The sequence below is a fragment of the Dasypus novemcinctus genome, chromosome 5, assembly GCF_030445035.2.
Source record: "Dasypus novemcinctus isolate mDasNov1 chromosome 5, mDasNov1.1.hap2, whole genome shotgun sequence".
Lineage (NCBI taxonomy): Eukaryota > Metazoa > Chordata > Mammalia > Cingulata > Dasypodidae > Dasypus > Dasypus novemcinctus.
The window spans coordinates 119503715-119527727 of record NC_080677.1 but is presented as its reverse complement, the minus strand read 5'-3'; the positions used below and the strand labels follow the sequence as shown (position 1 = coordinate 119527727).

Below are 24013 nucleotides of genomic sequence, written 5' to 3'. Positions count from 1 at the left end.
TGTTAAGTTTCCCTTGGACAGATGAAAATGTTCTTCTTTTCAGTTAGGATCTCTTAAAATAGACTAACTTCTTATTAGAAGAGCTAAGCATAAACTTTAAACTGGGATGACTCACACAGTCCTGAGAGCAAGTTATTAAAAACTAACTCCACTGCCTTTTGTGCTCACATGAAGAGACCAACTTAATATGAGACAAAGACCACCCTACCTCTTATCACCCTCTCCACAACTCCCCCAACTCCAGGCCTTGATAGGAGACCAGGAATAAGAAGTTCTACCACAGGTTATGGCCATTCCTGCCAAGGCGTGTGGACCCAGCTCCAGCTTCTACAGATATTAAAAAGGAGCTGCCCTCATGGCTTCATTGAGTACCGGATAACAAAGGAGAGCTAATTAAAAATATCTGAAAAAAATGACCAAGTACTGTGGCACTGGGACAACCGAGGTTCTGTAAGTGCTCAAAAGATTGGTTTTGGGTTTAGCGGCAAACTGCGGTTGCACCACCAGGGAGCAATAGCAGGAAGCACTGAGGGCACTGATAGGCGTCCTAGGAGTCCATTTGGAAAATGGGCAAGATAACGCAGAGAAATGAACCAGAATCGAGTGCCTCAGAAAGGGTGAATGGGAAAGTGTAATGTAAAAACTGCCATCTGGATCTAACCCATTGTCTATTCAGCCCAGTGTTCAGATGATTTAAAAACAATGTTTCATTCAATGATTTTTTTTTTTTTTTGAGGTCCCGGGGCCCAGGAATTGAACCCCAGACCTTGTATGTGGGAAGCTGACATCAGCTCCCCTGAGTTGGTTTTTTTCACTTGTTTGCTTGTTTGTTTTTTGTTTTTAGGAGGCAATGGGGACTGAAATCGGGACCTCCCATGTGAGAAGTGGACGCTCAACCGCTTGAGCCACATCTCCGCCCGAACGATATTTGCATTCAAATATTTGCCGAGTATTGACATGTGTCAGGGAGTGCTATCACCCCACCTCCATCAAGCCTTCATGAGATTTCATGGCTCATATCAAATTTCACAACTAAACACAGCTTCACACATCCTGGCCATTCTCCAGCAGGCTGTCCAGGGCACACATAGCTCAAGCCTGGATTTGTGAGCAGACAGATAATGTGCGCTCACTGTTGGAAAATGAAACTGTGTGTTATTTAAGTTCCTTTTCACTTAATGTATCAAACCAATGTGCCGAGGTATTTTCTGTATCACAAGGGACCATTTGATAGACTCTTGCATGGAGTAAGCATTTAATGTTTACTGAATGAATCTATAATAAAGTTGAATTGCTGAACACTTAAGTAAACAGAGCTTATTAGAGGGAAGGCTGCATGGTGTCGGTGGGGAGAAATCACGCCTCACTAATCTCCTTGAGTTCTTTGAGCAGATAAATAAGCATACGGATAAGAGGGACCACAGAACCCAATTTAATTTGACTTTCAAAAATCGGAGAGAAAATCCCACTCTAAAGACTGTTTTTAAAAAAACGGAGTCACTAAGGGTTGTTTTATCATGAATAGGGAATTGACTTAAAGACCATAAACAAAGCTAAAGATAAATGGATACATTCCCAGGTGCAAATTATAAACGTTGGGGTTTCCTAGAGTTCTCATCTATGATGACTTTTTATTTTACATGTTTGTGAATGACCTAGAAGAGGATGTATACATTGACTCTCCAGGTTCAAGGGAATACCTACTTCTTCTGGGGAGAAATGTCAGGTTGATGGAGATTCAATTCAATTTGAACAAGTATATTTTGGATGCTGAAGATTCATTATGTGTTCAGGCCCATGGTATTAAAAAAAGGTACAAAATACATTTCCTGGCATCAAAGTGCTAATAAACAAGTTAGGGTGAAGGCCATGCTTTCATTAAACTGTAAATAATAGAATGTAAAATGAGAGCAATTGCCAAAATCAGCAATGCAGATGATAAGTACTGTAAGAGTTCAGAGCAGGGGAGAAGGAAATGTGGACTGAAGTAGGACAGCTTCATGGAGGAGGCAGAATTTCAGGAGAGTCTTAAAGAATAGCTATACCTTGAAGAGGTATGCCAGAGGTGGAGAGCCTACTTGTTAATAGCAGTTAATGCGTGTTGAGTGTTTGTTTTTGCCTGACAAGCACTGTGCTGAGGCAGGGCTTATGTGCATTATCTCATTAATCTTAAAACAGCCTGGTAAGGTAGATCTTATCCCGATTTTCCAGAGGAGGAATAAAAGGATTCAAGAAGTTAATTTGCTCAACCTCAAATTGCTAATAAATGCAAGAGACACTGTTCTGCTGCCTCCAATTCTAGGTCAGAGTGCCAGTATGAACAGAGGCTGGGGGCAGGGATTTCCAGGGCTCCTTAGAGAGAGAATGGGAAGGCTGGTTCAGCTTGGGTGCCATTTTGTTTTGGAGAGCAGGGAGAGATTAGGCTGGAGTATATGGAATGGACCTAAATTACAAAGACCCTTAATTTTATCTTGTCTGGGGAACTTGAATTTTTTCTTCAGGGCACTGTGTGGTGAGTGGAAGAGGAAAGAAACTGGAACCAAACTCTGGTGTTTGGGGCCCTGGACCTAGAGATCTTAGTCTAGGAAGCAGAAGAAATTAGGGAGTTCAGGCAAATGGTTTGGAGGAGAAATTGACTGAAACTGAAAGCATCTTTATTTGGTCCCTTCAGCTTGAAGTTGGGCATTGAAGAGGTCTGCCCTTCACACATCAATCAGAGTACAGCCCTGATCCTGGAGAGCTCAGGGGTCTCATGCCCTGGCTGACATCCTTGGTGTCATGTGACTCAACAGGGAGGCACAAGGCCACCATGCCCCATGTCACTGCTCAGGAATCACAGCAGGCTCCCCAAGTCCTGCCTGCCTGGATGCAGCTTGGTGGTGTAACCGAGGATTAAGGATTAACAAATAATTCATTACATAGATATTTCATATTCTAAAACAGCTGAAGGCGACCATCTGAAATTACTGAAACTGGCTGGACTTAGCCTAGACCTGCTATTGTGATGTTCATTCTAAACTGGTCTCACCCCTGTGTATGGTTACTCCAGACTTTGCCTCACCCTTGTATGTGCTTCCTGTTGTGATGGCCATTCTAAACTGACCTTACCCTTGTGTATACTTACTGTTGTGATGGTAACCACTCTTCCCTCCTCTTTTTAATGTCCATATTTTAAAAAACACAGAGCAACCTTGTACCTGACCTTTGTTCTGTATACCCTTATCCCAAAACCTTGTGACTCACCCTGGTCGGTACCCACCCTCATCCTGTTCAGCCCCTGAATGTTTATTATTGAAGGGTCCTGTGCCAGCTCCACCCCAATTATTCATTAGCAACCTGGTATTATAAACTATCAAAATTAATGCAGTCCCAGGAGGCAGTTTCGGGGGCCACTAGATCACCGACCTCCTTTGCTTGCACAAACAAATGAACTCTTTATCTCTTTGAAAGCCCAGTGTCTCAGGAATTGGTCTTTAAGGTGCATTGTTAGAAGGAGCCTGCATTTGCTCGGTGTCAGTGGCCTGCACCCTTAATCCACTGGTTTCCTCTGCCTCATCAGTCAACACTCCTTGCAGAGCCTGAATGAGCAGTGATCTGTAAGCACAGCTACATTTGCCCATCAGACTCCGTCAGTCTCTAAGATCCTAATGCCACAGAAGCCCTTCAGGGGACTTTGAACTGTGAGAAATGTTTGAGGAAGATAGTTTAGAGGCAGCAGAGAGGCAGCCTCTATTCTAGTTAAACATCTGCAATTCCTCCAGCCATGCTGAGGCAGTGTGGTTGGCAGGCCAGGCAGTCCCCTCCCTCTAGCTCATCTCTTCCAGGGGCCATGTGGTATCTGGATTTGGGTGTGACACTCTGGGGCACTAAGATGAGCATATTTTGGATGAGTAATTAATGACTTGATTAAATCTTGACAACCCAGGACTGTCACCTGAGCAGGCAGTTTTAGCAGTGGCAGTAAAAAGAGCCCTGGACTTGAGTTGGGAGATGGCCCGTGAAGCCCTGCTCGTCCACGTATTAGCCATGTGCTTGGGTCTTCACTTGACCTCTCTGAGCCTTAGTTTCCTTGTCCACAAAACAGAGATGATAATTGTACCAATCTCATGAAGTTTTTGTGAATTTTAATGAAAAAACCTGGGTGGCTCAACCACACAGAACACAGGGAGACTACTGCTAATTTCTTTAAGATTCAGCCCCAGGCATCTCACATCTAATAAAACTTCCCCACCCCCCAACTGGGATGCCCTTGTGTTGTCTACCATAACAGCACTCATCACTCTATTGGACTGGTCTCCTTACTTGTTTGCCTCCCTGACTAGTCTGTGAGCTCCTAGAGGTCCAGACTGTGTCTTCTTTATAATAAACACCTAGACAGTGTCTGGAATATGGCAGGCATACAAAAAGTTTGCCAAATAATCAACAAAAGAAAGAATACCTACTAATATTACAAGAAAGGAAAATGAGTTTAACTTGACTCCCCAAAAACTGTTGGCACATAGTGATTATTAGTCTTTCCTGAATTCACAAGCATCTGTTAATTCACTGTAGACGTTTTTCCCCCAAAATTCATTTTATTTATTTATTTATTCCCCCTCCCCCCACCCTCGTTGTTTGGGCTTGCTGTCTGGTCTCTGTGTCCATTTGCTGTGTGCTTTCTGTGTCTGCTTGCCTTCTCTTTAGGAAGTACCAGGAACCAAACCTAGGACCTCCCATGGGGGAGAGAGGTGCTCAATCACTTGAGCCATCTCAGCTCCCTGCTTTGTTGTGTCTCTCATTGCCTGTCCTCTTTGTGTCTCCTTGTTGTGTCATCTTGTCGAGCCAGCTTGCCATGCCAGCGTGATGTCTTCCTCATCTTCTCCAGAGGCACCGGGAATGGAATCTGGGACCTCTCATGTCATAGGCAGGAGCTCAATCACTTGAACTGCATCTGCTTCCCTACTTTAGACTTTTTCAAGAATCAACATAAAGGTTATTGGTCTTCTCTTGCTCAAGTTTCTATCTCCCCATTTTTGGTTATCGACAACACTGACCTCTGCTATTTCATGTCACCTCTCCCATTCTTTGGGATTTCTCACCAAAGATAAAAAGTGGGGTATGTGTTTTCCAAAAAAGATGGGCTATGTGCATTCCTTTAGTCAGTTGGAAACTTCAACTAATACAAAGAGGTCCTCTGACTTACAGAATCTTCCCCCTACTTGGAGACAAAATTCCCTCCTGCTGTTGTTTGTTTTCCCTTTCAAGTCTTAATACTTTCGTATTCCCCGGAAAAGATGAAAGCATAAGAGGCTCAAAATTTTGCTTTCCCTCTGATATTTATTAACCTTACTCTATCTTCCTCAGTCACTTGGCCTTTGCCCTCTGGATTGCTCTAGCTTTGAACACAGCTTTGAAAACCTTCCTGGTTTTAGCATTTTTATTAGCCTCAACTTCTCTTGATCTTTAGCTTTCTGGAAGCATTTCGTAAATGTAAATAACATTCTTTGTGCCAGGCCTTACATTTCTTTTGAAAACCCAAGTTCATTGGGGAGTTCAGTTTTTAGCTGAACTGATGTAAACTAGGTAAGAGGCACAATTGCATGCCTATTAGAGCTGATTTGCAGTCCTTGTATTTTAGGAGTCCCCACTTCATCCACCCACATGCAGAAAGAAAACCACATACCATTCTGTTGGTAAAGTTCCTGAAGTTGTCAACCAACACCTGCTTGATCATATCTGGCTCAGAAATAACAATAAACATCCGACGACCAAGATAGTACCTGGGAGGAATAATATAATTACATTAAAATGTATTTTATTTATCTACCCATTTCTCCTTTCCAAAGTACACACAGACACACACAATGGCTTATAATGAAGGGTAAATGATAAATAGGGAGTAAAAATGTGGAGAAAATGATATGCTATTCATAAGTAGTATGACTGTGATGATCTAACATCAACTTTAATTCCATAAGTTTTTATGGAATCCAACCTTGTATCAGTCCCTGGACTCTGAGATGAACAGTCTTTGCCCCCAAGTAGCTCACAACCTGCTAGGAAATACAAACTTATAAATGTGCATGCAATCATAAGGGGCTCATAAGATCTACTATTAAGACAAAGAAGGGGATAGAGTAAACCTGCTAGGGGCTTGGGAAAGGGGCTAGATTGAACCTGCTGGGGATTTGAAGAAAGGCTGAACCTGGTTGCCACAACTATACATGGAAGGAAAGCAACAGGTACTTGTGACGTTAGTGAAGGAATGGATGAAAGGATCAGCCAGTCACCAGGTGGTGGTGAACTCTAACTGGAGGCAGTACTTAAGTACATGTTTTATTTTATTATATTTATTAAAGTACTGGGAGTACAAAAGCACAGTCACAGCCTTCAAGGATCTCACAGTCTGATGGGAGTGATAATTAGACGATCAGCATACAGTTTGGCAGGCATGGATGATATTGCAGGCACCCTGAACTTGGCACTGGGAGGAGAGAACAAAGGCTTCCCAGAGATGGTGATTCCCAAACTGAGTCCTGAAATGGGCAGGAGTTAAGTCCAGGCAAAGGCAGACAAGGGTGTATGAGGCAGAGGAATCAGCATGTGTAATTTCCAGGGTTGGGGACTATATCATGTCCTCCACAAAATGCATACTCAGGTCTCAATCCCTGATCCTGTGGGTGTGAACCCATTTATTTATAGGACCTTTGATGATGTTTTTATTTAAGGTGTTCCTAAAATGAATGACGGTGGACCTAAATCTAATATGGCTGAAGTTCTTGTAAACCAAGGAAATTGGACACAGTGGGGAAGCCACAGAAAGCAGCCAGAAGTGAGAAGTTAATGGAACCCAGAAGAGAAAGGAGATAACACTGCCTTGTGCATCACCATTTGATGGAAAAGCCAAGTGCAGCAGTTTGATATGGTTATGAATTCCAAAAATAGATATTGGATTATGTCTGTAAACTGGTCTGTACCTGGGAGTGATTAAGTTATGATTATGATAAGAGACATGGCAAAGGACAGAGTTGAGGGGTTTTTGATGTTGGAGTTTGATGCTAAAGCCTTAAGCTGGAGCCCTGGGAAGTAAGCTCACAGAGGAAACAGAAGCAAGTCCCAAGAAGAGAGGAACCCTGAGCCCAGGAAGAAGCAAGCCCTAGAAAGAGAGGAAACTTGAACCCAGAGAGAAGCAAGACCCTGGAAGAGAGGAACCCAGGAAGCCTGAACCCTCGCAGATGTTGGTGGTCATCTTGCTCCAACATGTGGAAATAGACTTTGGTGAGGGAAGTAACTTCTGCTTTATGGCTTGGTATCTGTAAGCTCCTACCCCAAATAAATACCCTTTATAAAAGCCAACGGATTTCTGGTAATTTGCATCACCACCCCTTTGGCTGACTAACACACCAAGGAACTCCAAAGATGGCTGGCCAGCCAGAAGATGCCAACATCAAGAAGCAAAGCGCCTAGCCTCTGAAACTGTAAGCCAATAAATTCCTGTTGTTAAGCCAACCCATTGTACGATATTAGCAGCCAGGAGACTAAACACACAGGAACAAGCCTATTTGGGGGAACTATGAGAGCTTGACTACCAAACATGCAAGCAAACCAGAGTGATGACAAGCAAGCCCACTGCATAATGTCAAGTTTTTAATGTATGAAATTAAACTTTCAGGGATGTAATTTGATCACCAGTGCATCCTGCTCAGAGCAGTAAGGAATAGATTTTAAAGGGTAAAGTCACAAGATGTGAACACAGCCAATTTTTTACTGTAGTATTCTTAGTTACTCAGAACTTTTCATAAACCAAAAAAGGCTTTAGTTTTTTAACTCTCCCCCTTCTTACTGATGAGGAAAAAGTGAAAAGGAATTGCCTGGCATATATTAGGTATTAATAATGAATTATTAATTATTAACTTGAATGAATATATTTTCCAAAACTGTTAGGGATATCTTTGGGACACAGGAATTCAATAGATGTAGCACAAAGAAAGGAAGGATACTAATTTTTTATTGGTTATAACCAAGAGGACTTAAAATAACCCAACAAGGCTATAAACCAATGCATTTAAAAATATATGGGAAGTGGTATGGAGTCTTTTGAATATCTAGTGAAAACTGTGGGCATTGTACTAAGAAAAATAAACACTCACAATATTTTGTACACATTTTGTAAAACTCATACTAGATCAATGCTTCTCAAACTTGAAATGTGCTTAAAAGTCACCAAGGTTCAAAGAAATAGTGATCAAAAAATTCCCCAATTTGGCAAAAAACACAAACTTACAGATTCAAGAAATTGAGTAAACCTCAAATAGGATAAACTCAAAGAAAACCATGCCAAGACACATCATGATTATACTTCTGAAAACTAAAGATAAAGGGAAAAGTATCTTAAAAGCAGGCAGAGAGAAATGACATATATTATCTAAAGGAACACCAATTCAAAGGACGGCAGATTTCTCATTAGAAACCATGGAGGCCAGAAGGAATTGGCACATTTTTCGAGTATTGAAAGAAAAGAACTGTCAAACACAAATCTTAACACTAGTGAAAATATTCTTCAGGAAAGAAAAGGAAATAAAGCCAATGCACCATAGCAACTGGCTAAAGAAGAAAAATTATGTGATCCTATTGATTGATGTAGATCCTATAATAAAAATACATTTGACAAAATCTAACACTCAGTCATGATTTAAAAAAATAAAACAGCTCTCAGCAAACTAGGAATAGAGAACTTCCTCAACTTGGTTAAGTGCATCCACAAAAAAAGTACCATTTTATCCAATAATTTTTAAAAAATTGAATGCATTCACCCTAAAGAGGAGAACCAGGACAAGGATGTTCTTTCTCACTACTCTATTCAGCATACTACTGGAAATTCTAATAGTGCAATAAGGCAAGAAAAAGAAGTAAAAGGCATATAAATTGCAAAGGAGTAAACCTGTCCCTGTCCCTATTTGCAGATGACATGATTGTCTATGTAGAAAATCCCAAGGAATAAAAAAAATTCTAGAATAGCTAAGTTCAGCAAAGTTGCAGGACTCAACACTGACATGCATGAAACAATTGCATTTGTTTTCTTTTTAAAAAAAAATCAATTTTATTGATACATATTAATAAAGCATAAATCCATCCAAAGTATACAATCAATGGTATTTGGAATAATCACATAGTTGTGCATTCATTGCTTCAATCATTATTAGAGCATTTTCATTATTCTAATAATAAAAATTTTTAAAAAAACAAACACAAAAAGCTCTACTCCTTAATAAACATTTCTCAATCTCTCTATGCTTTTCCTGCCATACATAGCTGCTATTCTGTTTCCATCTCTCTAATTTATTTATATTCATATTTTGTACAGATGGAGTCAAACAACATGTAGTACCTTTTGTCTGATTTCTTTCACTTAGTTTATTTCCTTTTTTTAAAATTTTACCTGAATGGAAGATGATTGATATATTACTATATACTACTCTTCACATTTTGATTTGGTTGTATTTAACATCTTGTAACATTAATATACATTTATTCATTTTCAAAGAAAAACAGTCTTATATATGCTATATTACCCATACTCACATTTCACACACAGATTTGCAGTGCTATACAGGCCTATGTTACATTTTTTCAGCTTTCCTTCTAGTAATATACAAGACCTGAGACTTTCCCTTTCAAACACTGTCATACCCATATATTAATACTGCTAGTTACAAACACTATGATGTGCTATTCATTTCTAAAGATTAACAAACAACCTTTTTACCAGTTCTGCACAGATTAACCCTCAACTTTCCATTCTCTAGCCTACTCTATTTTCTGGTAACCTATATTCTAGTTATTAGCTCTTTGAGTTTATGTAACTCTGAGTTTACATAATACATTTAATTCATAATAGCACAATTATACAGTATTTGTTCATTTGAAGCTGGTTTGCTTTACTCAACATAATTTCCTCCAGGTTCTTGATTCCTAGGTATTTGAGTCTTTTTGTTGCTACTATAGTAGAATTCTTCCCCCTGATTTCCTTCTCAGCTTCAATACTGGTGTATAGAAACATTACTGATTTTTGTGTGTTGATCTCATATCCTGCCACTTTGTTGAACTCATATATTAGCTCAAGTACCTTTGTCATAGACATTTTGAATTTTCTTTTTTTTTTTTAAAGATTTATTTATTTATTTATTATTTATTTATTTCATTCCCCTCCCCTCCCCTCGTTGTCTGTTTTCTGTGTCTTTTTGCTGCGTCTTGTTTCTTTGTCTGCTTCTGTTGTCGTCAGCGGCACAGAAAGTGTGGGTGGTGCCATTCCTGGGCAGGCTGCTCTTTCTTTCGCGCTGGGTGGCTCTCCTTACGGGCGCACTCCTTGCGCGTGGGGCTCCCCTACGCAGGGGACACCCCTGTGTGGCACGGCACTCCTTGCGCGCATCAGCGCTGCGCACGGGGCAGCTCCACGTGGGTCAAGGAGGCCCGGGGTTTGAACTGCGGACCTCCCATGTGGTAGACGGACACCCTAACCACTGGGCCAAAGTCCGTTTCCCTGAATTTTCTAAATATAGGATCATGTTATCTGAGAATAGTGAGAGCTTTACTTCCTTTTTTCCCCCCTGTCTAATTGCTCTGGCTAAAACTTCTAGTACAATATGAACAACAGAGGTGACAATGGGCAGCCTTATCTTGTTCCTGATCTTAGAGGGAAAGCTTTCAACCTTTCCCCATTGAGTATGATGTTGGCTGTGTGTTTTTCACATCATATTGGGGAATTTTCCTTCTATTCCTATCTTTCAAATGTCATATTTTATTTTCATCTGTATTTTTACCCTTTTGGTTATCCTTTCTGGCCTCTCTCTCCAGTCTTTTTCTTTTGGGCTGTAAGGCTTCCTTTAATATTTCATGCAAAGGTAGATTCCTTTTTATGAACTCTCTTAGTTTCTGTTTGTTTTTAAGTGTTTTAAACTCACATTCATACTTGAAGGACAATTTTGCTGGATAAAGAATTCTTGGTTGACGGTTTTTCTCTTTCAGTATCCTAAGTATATCATACCACTGTCTTCTCACCTCCAAGGTTTCTGATGAGAAATCCAAACTATGTCTTACTGGGCATCCATTGTACATGATCGTTTGCTTCTCCCTTTTTGCTCTCAGAACATTATCTTTATCTTTGACATTTGACATTCTGAGTAGTATGTGTCTTGGAGTAGGCCAATTCACATTTATTAAGGACTGCTGCACTTCATGGACATGAAAGTTCATTTCTTTCATGAGAGTTGGGAAATTTTCAGCTATTATTTCCTCAAATACTCTTTCTGCCCCTTTTTCCTTTACTTCTCCTTCTTGAATACCCAAGACATATATGTTGTTGTGTTTCATTTTATAATTCAACTCCCTGAGCCCCTGCTCAATTTTTTCCCATTCCTTTCTCTCACTGTTCTTTTCTCACTTCAATTTCAGCTATTCTGTCTTCAGTATCACTTATTCTTTCTTCTATAATTTAAAGTCTGCTGTTGTATGCCTCTAATATGTTTTTTTATCTCATCTATTGTGTCTTTCATTTTCATGAGCTGTTACTTTTCTATCCAAGTTTTCAAATTCTTCTTTATGCTTGCACTTGATGTTATTTATCTCTTTAGCCATATTGTCTTTCAACTCATTAATTTGATTTCGGGAATTTGTGTGCATCTTGTTGATCAGTTTTCTCAAATCCTGTGTCTCTTCTGGGGCTTAGATATATTTCTTTTCTTGTGCCATTTCTTCTATTTTCTTAGTATGGCTTGTAATTTTTTGTTAGTGTTCAGGCATCTGATTAGGATGGTGGGTTTACTTAGATGATCAATTTCTCTCTTTTTTGTAGGAATTTAGTGGCAGGAGGCTGTGTGGTACTGCTATTTTTTTATTCTTGGCTCAATTTGTTCTGGGTCTGTAGGATTGTTCCTATTAGTTACTCAAATCTGGGCCCTGGACCCAATAATGTGTTGCAGACCCACTTCCTAGGGCCTTAGAGAGGGAGGCTCCAAAGGCTGGAAAAAAGCCTCTCTCACTTATTTACTTTTGATTTCCTCATGTACACTTTCTTGGTCCTCCAGCAGATGGTACTGTTTGGCAGTCCTCTCCATTCAATGCCTTGTGGGAGTGTGTTCACTGCAACAGGGACCAGAGCAATGTGTTAGGGGATCCTGCCTGGATGCTAAGAGCCTCATAATTCAAACTTTTTCAGAGGCAGTTCTCCAACCTTTTCCCAAGTAGGAAATAATTCCACCCCCCTCTGCATCCTCAACAATCTAGTCCCATCAGTAGAGAGGGAGACTGAGAGGATCAGATCTCTTTAGTCCCTTGCTGGCCCCCAAGACAAACAATGGCATGGCCCCACCTAGCCTGGAAGGGCTCATGGGACACAGTAGACCAAATTTATGGGCCAAAAGTTGAGTCAGCATTAGGCTGTGTTCTTCTCTCTCCCCTTTCCTGGGGAGGTGGATCCCTGTGACCCCTTTGTTTGCAGCTGCTTGCACTGAGTTCTAAGAATTCAAAAGTGTCTATAGGGTAGGGGAGGGTGCCAGAATTTGCAGCTACATATTTTAACTCACAGTTTTGCCATCACAATTCTTTTCCTTTGCCCCCCTCTCTTCTGGGCAGTGTACAGTCTTCCCCTGGTGTCCTAAACTCTAGAAGAGTTTTTTCCAGGCCATTTCTGCCTATCCTCTAGTTATTTTTCTGGGAGAGAAAAGTACCATGTCTTTCCAGTCCACCATCTTCCCGGAAGTCTATGCCTGTCTTTTGAAGTGTTTTTATTAAGAAAGGATGCTGGATTTTGTTTAATGTCTTTACTGCATTGATCAAATGATCATGTGGCTTTTTTCCTTTCAATTTGTTAATGTGGTGTATTAGCTTAATTGATTTTCTTATGTTGAACCACCCTCACATACAAGGAATAAATCTCACTTGGTCATGGGGTATAATTCTTTTATATGCTGTTGAGTTCTATTTGCAAGTATTGAAAATTTTCAAATATATATTCATTAGAGAGATTGGTCTGTCATTTTCTCTTCTTGTAAAATCTTTATCTAGTTTTGGTATTACGGTGATATTGGCTTCATAAAAAGTCTTGGGCAATTTTCCTTTGTCTTCAGTTTTCTGGAAGAGTTTAAACAGGATTGGTGTTAATTGTTCTTGAAATGGTTAGATTTCACCTGTAAAACCATCAGGTCCTGGACTTTTCTTTGGTGGGTTATTTTTGATAACTGATTCTATCTCTTTAATTGTGATCGGTTTGTTGTGTTCTTGTATATCTTGTAGAATCATTGTAGGTTGTTTGTGCATTTCTAGGACTTTGTCAATTTCATCTAGGTTGTCTAATTTGTTGGCATACAGTTTCTCATAATATCCTCTAATGATCCTTTTTATGTCTGTGGGGTCAGTTGTAACATCCCCTCTTTCATTTCTCTCTTTTTTCTTTGTTAGTCTAACTAGGGCTTTGACAATGTTATTGATCTTCTCAAAGAACAAGCTTTTGGTTTTGTTGATTTTCTCTTTGTTTTTTGTTCTCAATTTTACTGATTTTTGCTCTAATCTTTATTATTTCTTTCCTTCTGCTTGCTTTGGGATTGGTTTGCTGTTCTTTTTCCAGTTCCTCCAGTTGTTCTGTTAGGTCTTTGATTTTAACTCTTTCTTCTTTTTTAATATAAGTGTTTATGGCTATAAATTTCCCTCTCAGCATCTCCTTTGCTTTACCCCATAAGTTTTGATATGCTCTTGTTTTCATTTATATCAATATATTTGCTAATTTCACTTACGACTTCTTTGATTCACTGATGGTTTAGGAGTGTGTTGTTTAGCTTTCACATTTGCAAAATTTCCCCTTTCCTGTTTCTTATTGATTTCCAGCTTCATTCCATTGATATGAGTAGGTGTTTTGTATAATTTCAGTCTTTTTATGTTTATTGAAACCTGTTTTGTTACCCAACATATGGTCTATCCTGGAGAAAGATCCATGAGCGCTTGAGAAGAATGTATAACCTGCTGATTTGGGATGCAGTGTTCTGTATATGTCTATTAGGTCTAGCTTGTTTATCATATTGTTCAAGTTATCTGTTTCCTTGTTGATCTTCATCTAGTTGTTCTATCTAATGATGTGAGTCATGTGTTGAAGTCTCCAACTATTATTGTAGAGATGTCTATTTCTCTCTTTAGTTTTGCCAGTTTGCCTCATGTATTTTGTGGCACCCCAGTTAGGTGCATATGTATTTATGACATTTCTTCCTGATGGACTGTCCCTTTTATTAATATAAAATGGCCTTCTGCATCTCATAACATTTTTGCATTTAAAGTCTGTTTTGTCTGATATTAGTATAGCTACCCCTGCTCTCTTTTGGTTACTGTTTGTATGGAATATCTTTTTCCAATGTTTCACTTTCAGGCAATTTGTATCCCTGGATCTGAGGTTAGTCTCTTATAGACAGCGTATGGATGGCTCATGTTTTTTGTTTTTTTAAAAAATCTATTCTGTCAGTCTGTACCTTTTGACTGGGGTATTTAATCCATTCGCATTCAATGATATTACTATAAATGCATTATTTACTTCCACCATTTTATCGAGCCTTCCCAGTTCAAACCTTGATCAGGAATGTGTTCAATGCAACACCAACCACAACAGTGGGGTGAGGATCCTGCCTGGAGGCTATTCAGAACCTCTAAAATCAAAATTTATCAGAAGCTGTTCTCCAACCTTTGCTGGCAACCCCCTCCCTTTTCCCAGGTAGGAAATAATTCCACTCCCCTCTGCATCCTCAACAGCCAGTCCCAGTCAGTAGGGAGGGTGCTTGTGAGAGTCGGATCTCTTTAGTCCTGTGTGGCTCCCAAGGCAAACAGTGGTGTGGACCTACCCAGCCTGGAAGGACTCATCAGACTCAGCAGACCAAATCTGTAGGCCAAAAGCTGAATCAGCCTTAGGCTGCATCCCTCTCTTTTCTCTTTCCTGGGGAGATGGACCCCTTAAGCCCCTCTGTCTGTAGCACTGGCTAGAAACCAGAGAATTCGAAGCTGTCTGCCCCTAGGGTGAGGTGATGGGTGCCAGCAGTGGCAGTGGCAGCTTTTACTCACAGAGCTTTCCTGTCAAGATTCTTTTCCTTTGCCCCTCTCTCTTCTGGGTGGTGTTCGCCTTCCCTTGGTGCCCTAAACCCTAAAACGTTTTTTCAGGCTGTTTCTGCCTGTCCGCTAGCTATTTTTCTGGGAAAGAAGTGAGTCCTGTGTCTCTCTAGTTCTCCATCTTCCTGGAAATCTTCAATTGAGTTTCTGTATACTAATAATGAACATGGGGGAACCAAAATTACAACAAATATCATTTACTATTGCTCCAAAGAAAATGAAATACTTAGATTTTACCATAACCTAACATGTGTAGTATCTGTATGCAGATACAGATAATTTACAAAACACTGATGAAAAAAATCAAAGAAGACTTAAATAAATGGAGATACATATCATGTTCATGAACTGCAGCATTCTACATAGTAAAGATTGCATTTTTCTCCTCAAACTATAGGTTTAAGGCAATTGTTTTAAAATGCCAAAAGGCTGCCAATTCAAAGTACCAGAAATAAGTTGGCTTTAATAAAGGGGATTTATTTGGGGTAAAAGTTTACAGTTCCAAGGCCATGAAAAGTCTAATTTAAGGCACCATAAGAGGTGCTTTTTTTTTTAAAATTTATTTCTCTCCCCTTCTCCCCATTGTCTGCTCTCTGAGTCCATTCATTGTGTGTTCTTCTGCATCCACTTGCATTATCCAGGAGCACTGGGAAACTGCCTCTTTTTTGTTGCATCTTGCTGCATCAGCTCTCCATGTGTGTAGCGGCACTCTTGGGTGGGCTGCGCTTTTTTTCATGTGGGGTGGCTCTCATTGCAGAGTGCACCCCTTGCACATAGGGCACCACTATGTGGGGATACCCCTGCATGGCACAGCACTCCTTGCATATGGCAGCACTGCCCATGGGCCAGCTTACCACACAGGTCAGGAGGCCCTGGGGATCAAACCCTGGACCTTCCATATGGTAGACAGGTGCTCTATCAGGTGAGCCATGTCTGCTTTCCAAGAGGTGCTTTCTTACCAAAGTCAGTTGCCACATGGTGAAGCAAGATAGCCATTGATCTGCCAAAGTCTCTGCCTTTCTGCAGCTATAGGCAAACCTGACATAGGGTTTGTCTCTTACTGGGCCTCCTCTCTCCGTCTTGGCAGCTTTCCTCCCAAGTTTCAGCTATAAACTGTCAGGCATATGGTTCATTTCTCCCTGGGCCTCAGCTCTTTGAACCTCTCTGGGGCTTCTCTCCTTGAAGCTCAAATGTGGGCAAAACTAGAGACCTTTTTCTCACATGGCAGGCTCAAACATGGCAGCTCCTTTTTCTGTGTGTGTCTCTCTCTGTGTCTCTGTTTTTATCAGACACAGCAAGTGGAGATTCAGCCCGAGTCATACTGCACTGACATAGTCCAGTTGAAAAGGTCTCACACTCACAGGAATGGATTAGCTCACAAATATAATCTTTTTCTTTTGGGATTCATAAAATAATTTCAAACTGCTACAGCAAATTTTGTCAAAATCCCAGCAAGTCTTTTGGTTGATACAGACAAAATTATTCTAAAGTTTATATGGAAAGGCAAAGAACAGCTAAAGTGACTTTGAAAAAGAAGAATAAAGTCAAAGGAATCAATCTACCCAATTTAAAACTTCTATAGCTAGAGTAGTCAAGACTTTGTGGTTTTGGTGGAGGGAAGAAGACACACAGATCAATGTAATAAACTAGAAAACCTAGAAATATCCCCACACAAATACATTCAACTGATGTTGACAAGGAACAAAAGCAATTCAATAGAGGAAAGAGCATTTTCAACAAAAGATGCTGGAAGAATTATATACACACAGTAAAAAAAAAAAAAATGAACCTCATACCTTATTAAAAAATTAACTCAAAATGAATCATTGTCTTATATACAAAACATAAAACTAAAATTTTCAGAAAAAAATAATAGGACTAAATCTTTGAGGTCTAGAGTTAGGCAGAGTTCTTAGACTTGACCCCAAAAGCAAAATTCATGAAAGACAAAAATCAATAAATTGGACTTCATCAATATGAAAACATTTTGCTCTTCAAAAGACCCTGTTAAGAAGATTAAAAGACAAGCTACAAAATTAGAGAAAATATTTGCAAACCGCATATCTGACAAAGGACTTGCATCTAGAACATATGAAGAGCCCTCAAAAGCTCATCATTTAAAAAAAAGCCAATTAGAAAATAAGTAACATACACAAACAAATATTTCCCTGAAGAGGATATACAGGTGGCAAATAGGCACATGAAAAGATGTTCAACATTATTAGCCATTAGAGAAATACAAATTAAAACCACAACAAGATGTCACTATACACCTATCAGAATGGCTAAAATAAAAAATAGTGATAACATCAAATGCTGGTGAGGGTGAGAGAAACTAGATCATTATTATGTTGCTGGTGTGAAATGATACAGCCACTTTAGAAAATAGTTTGGCAGTTTCTTACAAAATTAAACATAAGGACCATAGCTTCAATCCTTACCATTTCCTCAGCAATTACACTCTTGAGCATTTATCCCAGAGAAATGAGAACTTATGTTCATGCAAAAATATGTACGCAAAAATATGTACACAGATGTTCATAACCACCTTATTTTTTATCGCCATAATCTGAAAACAATTCACATTTGAACAAACTGTGGTATATCCATACCACAGAAAACTATGCAGCAATAATAAAAGAATGAATGAACTAGTCATACAATAATTTATATGGATCCTAGGGGAATTATACTGAGTAAAAAAGAACAAATCTCAATAGGTTACATACTACATGATACCATTAATATAACATTCTTGAAATGACAAAATTATAGTGATGGCAAACAGATTAGTGGCTGCCAGGGCTTAGAGAAGGAGGCAGTGATGGGTGGGTGTTGGCTATAAAGGGGTAGCACAAGTAAGCCTTATGGTGATGGAATATTTATGTGTCTTGGCTGTGGTGGTAGTTACACAAATCTATATATGTGATAAAATTGTATATAACTATATATAGGCCTACACATACAGATGGGTGCATATAAAGCTGGCATTGCTCTGTGGATTGTACCAATGCCAAATTTCCTGGTTGTGATATTGTACTAGAGTCATGTAAGATGTTATCATTGGGGGAAACTGGGTGAAGGGTACACAGGATCTCTCTGTACATTTTCCGACTTCCTATGAATCTAGAATTATTTCAGACTAAAAACTTTTAAAATGCCACCTTGGGAGTTTAATATGTTTCAGAGTCATAGGCTTGTGTCCTCCTAAATTTGATCTAGTAAGTCTGGGTCGGGCCCAGGAATCTGCATTTTAGCAGAATTTAGTAGATTCTGAAGCAAGAAGACTAGTTTCACATTCTGAGAAACACTGTCCAGGGGCAGTGGTTTTCAGTCTCAATGGCTAGTCAAAATCCCCTGGGGAGCAGTCAGAAAATAATGATGCCTGGCTCCACCCAGACCTGCTGGATCAGTCTCTTGGGTGGAACCCAGTCACTTTTAATTTTAACAAGTTCCTGAGGGGATTGTGATGTGATTGAGAAAAACTAAGTTGGGAACCCACAAATCCCAAGTTAAAAATGCTGCTCTATATTTAGCCAAAGATTCACATCCATTTTCATTTCCTAAACTTCTTAGACCTAGAAGGAAAATATTTATACTGGAGCCCACACAAATTTGATAACTTATTGGTATTGATTTAGTTATTATCAAAATAATTTTATATGTCATCTGGATTTTTAAAAACAAAATAATACTGCTATATTCAAATTAAAGTTGTCATCTTGGGAGTATTTTGCTTTTTCCTAGTAATATTGATAATGCAGAAAACAATTTTGCAACAATTTCTTTAGAATTGCTTCAGAGCTGGTATATGACCCTCAGGAGAAAACTGGCCCCATTTTACATGTAAATTGTATAATCTTGTGAATTTATATTTATAAAAATGTTCATCTGTAGTTTGAGGAGCTCCTGGGAAGATATGAACGGAATAATTTAAGTGAAATATGTCTTAAGCAAGCTTTTGGGTGCCTGGGATAGGTCCAGTTATTTTGTCTGTCCAGTACTCCCATTCTGTGCTCTTCTGAAGGAGCTATCACTTATGATTCCTGCCCACTCGGGCCCTAGGGATGGACTCAGGATTTGGCATGGCAATTGTTGTATCTCATCCTCTTGTAACAATGAGTGGCTCAAGGGGTGGGCACATGTCCCAATTAGGACCAATAAGAATCTTTCTTTGGGATTGATATATGGATGTGGGGTTACAAGCACTTTCTTTCTCCTGGAGCTCCAGGAGAAACTGCGAAGATATAACTCTAGAACTGTGGATAGCCATCTTCCTACCACATGGAGAGAAACTATCTGCAAAAGAAGCCATCAGAAACAAGCAGAGATTAAAGAGACAGAGTGTCTAGGAAGTCCAAAAGTCCAGTTCGATGTTCCAAGGTCCTTCCTGCAGGTCTTTCTTTGATCCTCCAAGCTTTTAGTTAGTTTTGCTTAAGTTAATTTGAGTTGGGTTTCTAGTATTCATAAAAAAGAAATCCTAACCAATATGGCACCCCTTTCCCTTCTCAACCTTTTGGATACTCATTGCCTTACTGCCTCTCAAAACTTACTTCCTTAAAAGGACCCCGATCTCAGTTACGTACATTGGTGTGAACGCATGGGGCAGTGTCTTATTATTTCCAGAGATGGTGTGGTATACTGTAAAGAAATATGCACAAGAAGTTGGGAGACTGGACCTGGAATCAGTCAGCTCTGCCCCTCACTCCAAGAATGATCTTAGGTTACTTGGCTCTGAAATATGGGAGTAAAACTAGGTAAGAGCTACAGTTTGCTGTAGCTTTAATCATAAAATTCCTATGAATTAAAGGGAAATTAAATTACGGCCTTTGGATTTTTAAATACACATATGTATTTTTTTATTTTTTTAAAAGATACTTAGATTACATAAATGTTACTTAAAAATATAGGGGATTCCCATATGCCCCGCTCCCTACACCTCCCACATTTTCCCACATTTACAACATTCTTCCTTAGTGTTGTACATTCATTACAGTTGATGAAAACTTTTTGGAGCATTGCTACTAAGCATGGATTATAGTTTACATTGTAGTTTATACTCTCCCACACAATTTTGTAGGTTATGGCAAGATGTGTAATGTCCTGTTATCTGTTGTCGTAATGTCATTCAGGACAATTCCCAACTAGACTTTATGTTGTGTAAGGAAACTTCCTGTTTCAGTGAAATTGATCAGTGAAGTATTTGGAGGGTTAAGGACCTTTCTCAGAACTTCAGAGGGAACAATCTATTGAGTGTTTACTACCTTCCAGGCCTGTTCTAAGTGCATTACCTGTAATATTCCATTTAATCCTCATTAAAAAAAACAAGACACAATTACAACAACAAAACTACGATGAGGTAGTTATACCCACTTTTCAGAATAGAAACTGAGACTTAGGTTAAATAATTTGCCCAAGATCAGGACTCTGCTGCAAACCGGCTCTGCCAGAGCTTATGTCCCTCGCCACTAAATATGCTGCCATCTACTAGGGCCAATTCTCTTCTCCAAGGCTGACATTTTCTGTGGACAGTTTCATTTCTGAGTAGGTACGGGAGAGAAAACAGTCAGGCCTCCCACTGTGGAGACAATCTTTTAAAGGTGGAGATTTAGAATGGGTTCCTCCTCCAAGGATCAGAAAACCCCACTGAAGCCTAGTGAAGAAGGTAAGATCTTGCCTCCCTCTAATCCAAACGCATTTATGGGCATCTTTGGAGGCAAATAATTCTTATTTTTGGAAAATTTTATTTAAGTATATCATTCATTACATGAACATACTTGGCTCCCATAGATCACCCCACCACCAATGCCTGGCATTGTTATGAAACATTTGTTACAAATTATGAGAAAGCCTCATCAAAATATTACTACTGATTTTTTTTTTTAAAGATTCATTTATTTCTCTCCCCTTCCCCCCCACCCCGGTTGTCTGTTCTCTGTGTCTATTTGCTTCGTCGTCTTTGTTCGCTTCTGTTGTTGTCAATGGCACAGGAATCTGTGTTTCTTTTTGTTGCGTCATCTTGTTGAGTCAGCTCTCCATGCGTGCAGTGCCATTCCTGGGCAGGCTGCGCTTTTTTTCGCGCTGGCCAGCTCTTCTTACGGGGCGCACTCCTTGCACATGGGGCTCCCCTACGCGGGGACACCCTTGCGTGGCAGGGCACTCCTTATGCACGTCAGCACTGCGCGTGGGCCAGCTGCACACAGGTCAAGGAGGCCCAGGGTTTGAGCCGTGGACCTCCCATGTGGTAGACGGATGCCCTAACCACTGGGCCAAGTCCACCGCCCTCTACTGAGTTTTTGAGAGCTCTTTATACATTCTAGATGCAAGTCCTTTGTCAGATATGTGGTTTGCAAATATTTTCTCTAAGTTCTTTCTACATGACTTTTGTAAACATATGTATTAGCTCACCAAAGGGGTGCCAATGCAAAGTACCAGAAATTTGTTGGCTTTTCTAAAGGGTATTTACCTGGGGTGGAAAATTACAGTCCTGAGGCTATAGAAAGTTCAACTCAAGGAACCATAAGAGGTGATTTCTCACCAAAGTCAGCTGCCATGTGTTGAAGCAAGATGGGGGGCATCTCTGCCAGGTTCAGCCTTCCCTCTGGGCATCCTATGTCAGTCTCAGCTTTCTTCCCAAGGTCAGTTGTAAACTATCAGGCAAATAGTCTATTTCTGCCCCCAGGGCTTTAGCTGTTTGAAATTTCTCCTTTCTGTTACATGACAGGATCAGAATGACAAAGTTCTCTCCACTGTTTATCTCCTTGTACGACTGTCCATTTATATCGTCCCAGCAAGGCAACAGGGAGTCAACCTGAACCACGCCCTCTGATGTCGTCAAATCACAAAGCCTAAACTTAACAGGTAATCTAATCAAAGACATCTCCACTGAATTTAATGCAATCAAAGGGTACACACCCAGAGGAATAGATTAGTTTACAAATATAATTTCTCTTTTGGGGATTCATAAATAATCTCAAACTGCCACAACATATAGCTTCTCTAACAATAACAACAAAATTAAATAATAAAAAACAAACAGATGCTGACCATGTTGTTCTACTCCATATAAACCACCTAATAAAACTCCACCATTTGAAGTAACAAGTCCAAATTTCTTGACTTGCAATGAGGGGGCCCTTTAGAGCACACAACACCAACTTCCCTCTTTGCCCCACATGCCTTACTCCAAGGTTTCCAAACTTTCTAAGTTCACAGTATGCTTAGTGGCTTGGTAATTTTTTCATAGCGCCCCCGAGGCCAAAAGAAGAACCTAACGGTCGCGCCCCCCCCCTTTTTTTTTTTTACTATTTAGGTCCAAACAACTTAATAAGTATTTATGTACTAACAATTTATTAGCCATTTGAAAAAATAATATAAATTAAAAGGTATTCTCACAGTGATGGACAGATGTCACTGTGTTTCCCATTAATATTTAAAATATCCCAGAGAACCCTTTTGAGTTCACTGTAGCACCTTGGGGCATCTTGGCACACAGTTTGGGAACCACAGCCCTACACCTGTGGAAAAATTTACCTGCGGTGTGCCAGATTTGCAGTGTTTCTCCATGGTTCCATTCCTTTGCACACAATTTCCCCTCTGAAGTACCAGTTTCTTTTTTGTTAGTTTGGAAAATTCAGACATCTTGGCCACCTGTCACCTCTTTTATGGAGAGTTCTCTGCCCCTTCACTCCTCACAGATTCCACAGCACTTAATCCATTCCTTTGTCAATCTGTATCTCACTGTTTTGTTTATTGCCTGGTTCCTCACTACTCTGTGAGTTCTTTGAGGATGAAGGTCTTGTCTTACTTTTCCTTGTACTCCACCTAGAAGCTAGCAGAGTGGCTAGAACATAAGAGAAAAGGAAAGGATGGCTTTAAATCTGCTTTTCAGTTCTGGGAAATTCGTTTATCCTCCTGACCTCCTTTTTCTTGCTCCTGGAAGAATCAAAATTTGCATGAAATGGTAGACACAGAGATCTGCCACCCAGATCCTCCTTCAGGGAAGGACTTGCTGTCCAGCTGCAGAAAGAGGGGACAGCAGAGAGCCTCCATCTGTCAGCTCCTCCAGGGTCTGCCTCAGCTGCAGGGAGCTGCCTTACTTGAGGACCCCTCTTCCTGGGAGGGCCTGCATCCAGTGACAGGAGTAGAGAGGTTAGGCAATTCGGAGATGCTGTGGGATGACTTTGATGGACAGTACTTATTCCAGAGCTCCCCACAGGATTAGCCAAGGCTTTGTAGAGTCTAGATCACAGTTTGGCTTTTTTTTCCTGCCCAGTTCTGCTTCCTCCTCTCTTCCCTTCACAGGTGTTTGTCCCTATTAAATGTCTTGCACCCCAAACTCCAGCTCAGTGTCCTCTTCCAGAAACGAACTTGTAATATGTGGCTGTAACCAGCTTAAAAGCCATGGCAAAAAGGATAAAGACAAAAGTCCTCAGCCTGACAACCAAGACTTCCTACCATGTGATGGCAACTGGTCAACCCACCTCGTCTCCAGCTCCAACATCCCTTCCCCCAACTAAGGTCTTTTCTCTAAATGGGTGGAACATTCTTCCCCTTCACCCTCATTTCCCCCTTATTCACTCCTCAAGACCATGCTCAAGTACCACCTCCTCCTACAAGCCTCTTCTGCCTTCTGGCCCATGATTCTACCCAATTTGTAGCTTCTGATAGTCTGTTCTATTCATGTAGTATTATGCCGCTTTTATCTGGCATTCCCATGTAACTTTGCCCATGTCTGTGTTTCTCTTGAAAGTTAGATACCAAATTTCTTCATGAGTTAGGATACAAGTAATACATTTTTTGGAGGGGAGGGGTGGTCGATCCCCTACCATCAGCCCAATGCTATCCACATAGAGAAGACTTGAATATTTGTTCAGCAGATGATGTCTGGAGTGGT

General features: G+C 40.1%; 1 protein-coding gene across 1 annotated transcript in view; it reads right to left on the bottom strand.

The window, feature by feature from the left end:
* Positions 1-24013, bottom strand: part of TBXAS1 (thromboxane A synthase 1) — a 195041-nt gene that overhangs the window by 97567 nt on the left and 73461 nt on the right. The window contains exon 4 of the mRNA XM_058297468.2: positions 5663-5759. Within this exon, the coding sequence (XP_058153451.1) occupies positions 5663-5759 (97 nt within the window). The remainder of the gene's footprint in view (positions 1-5662; positions 5760-24013) is intronic.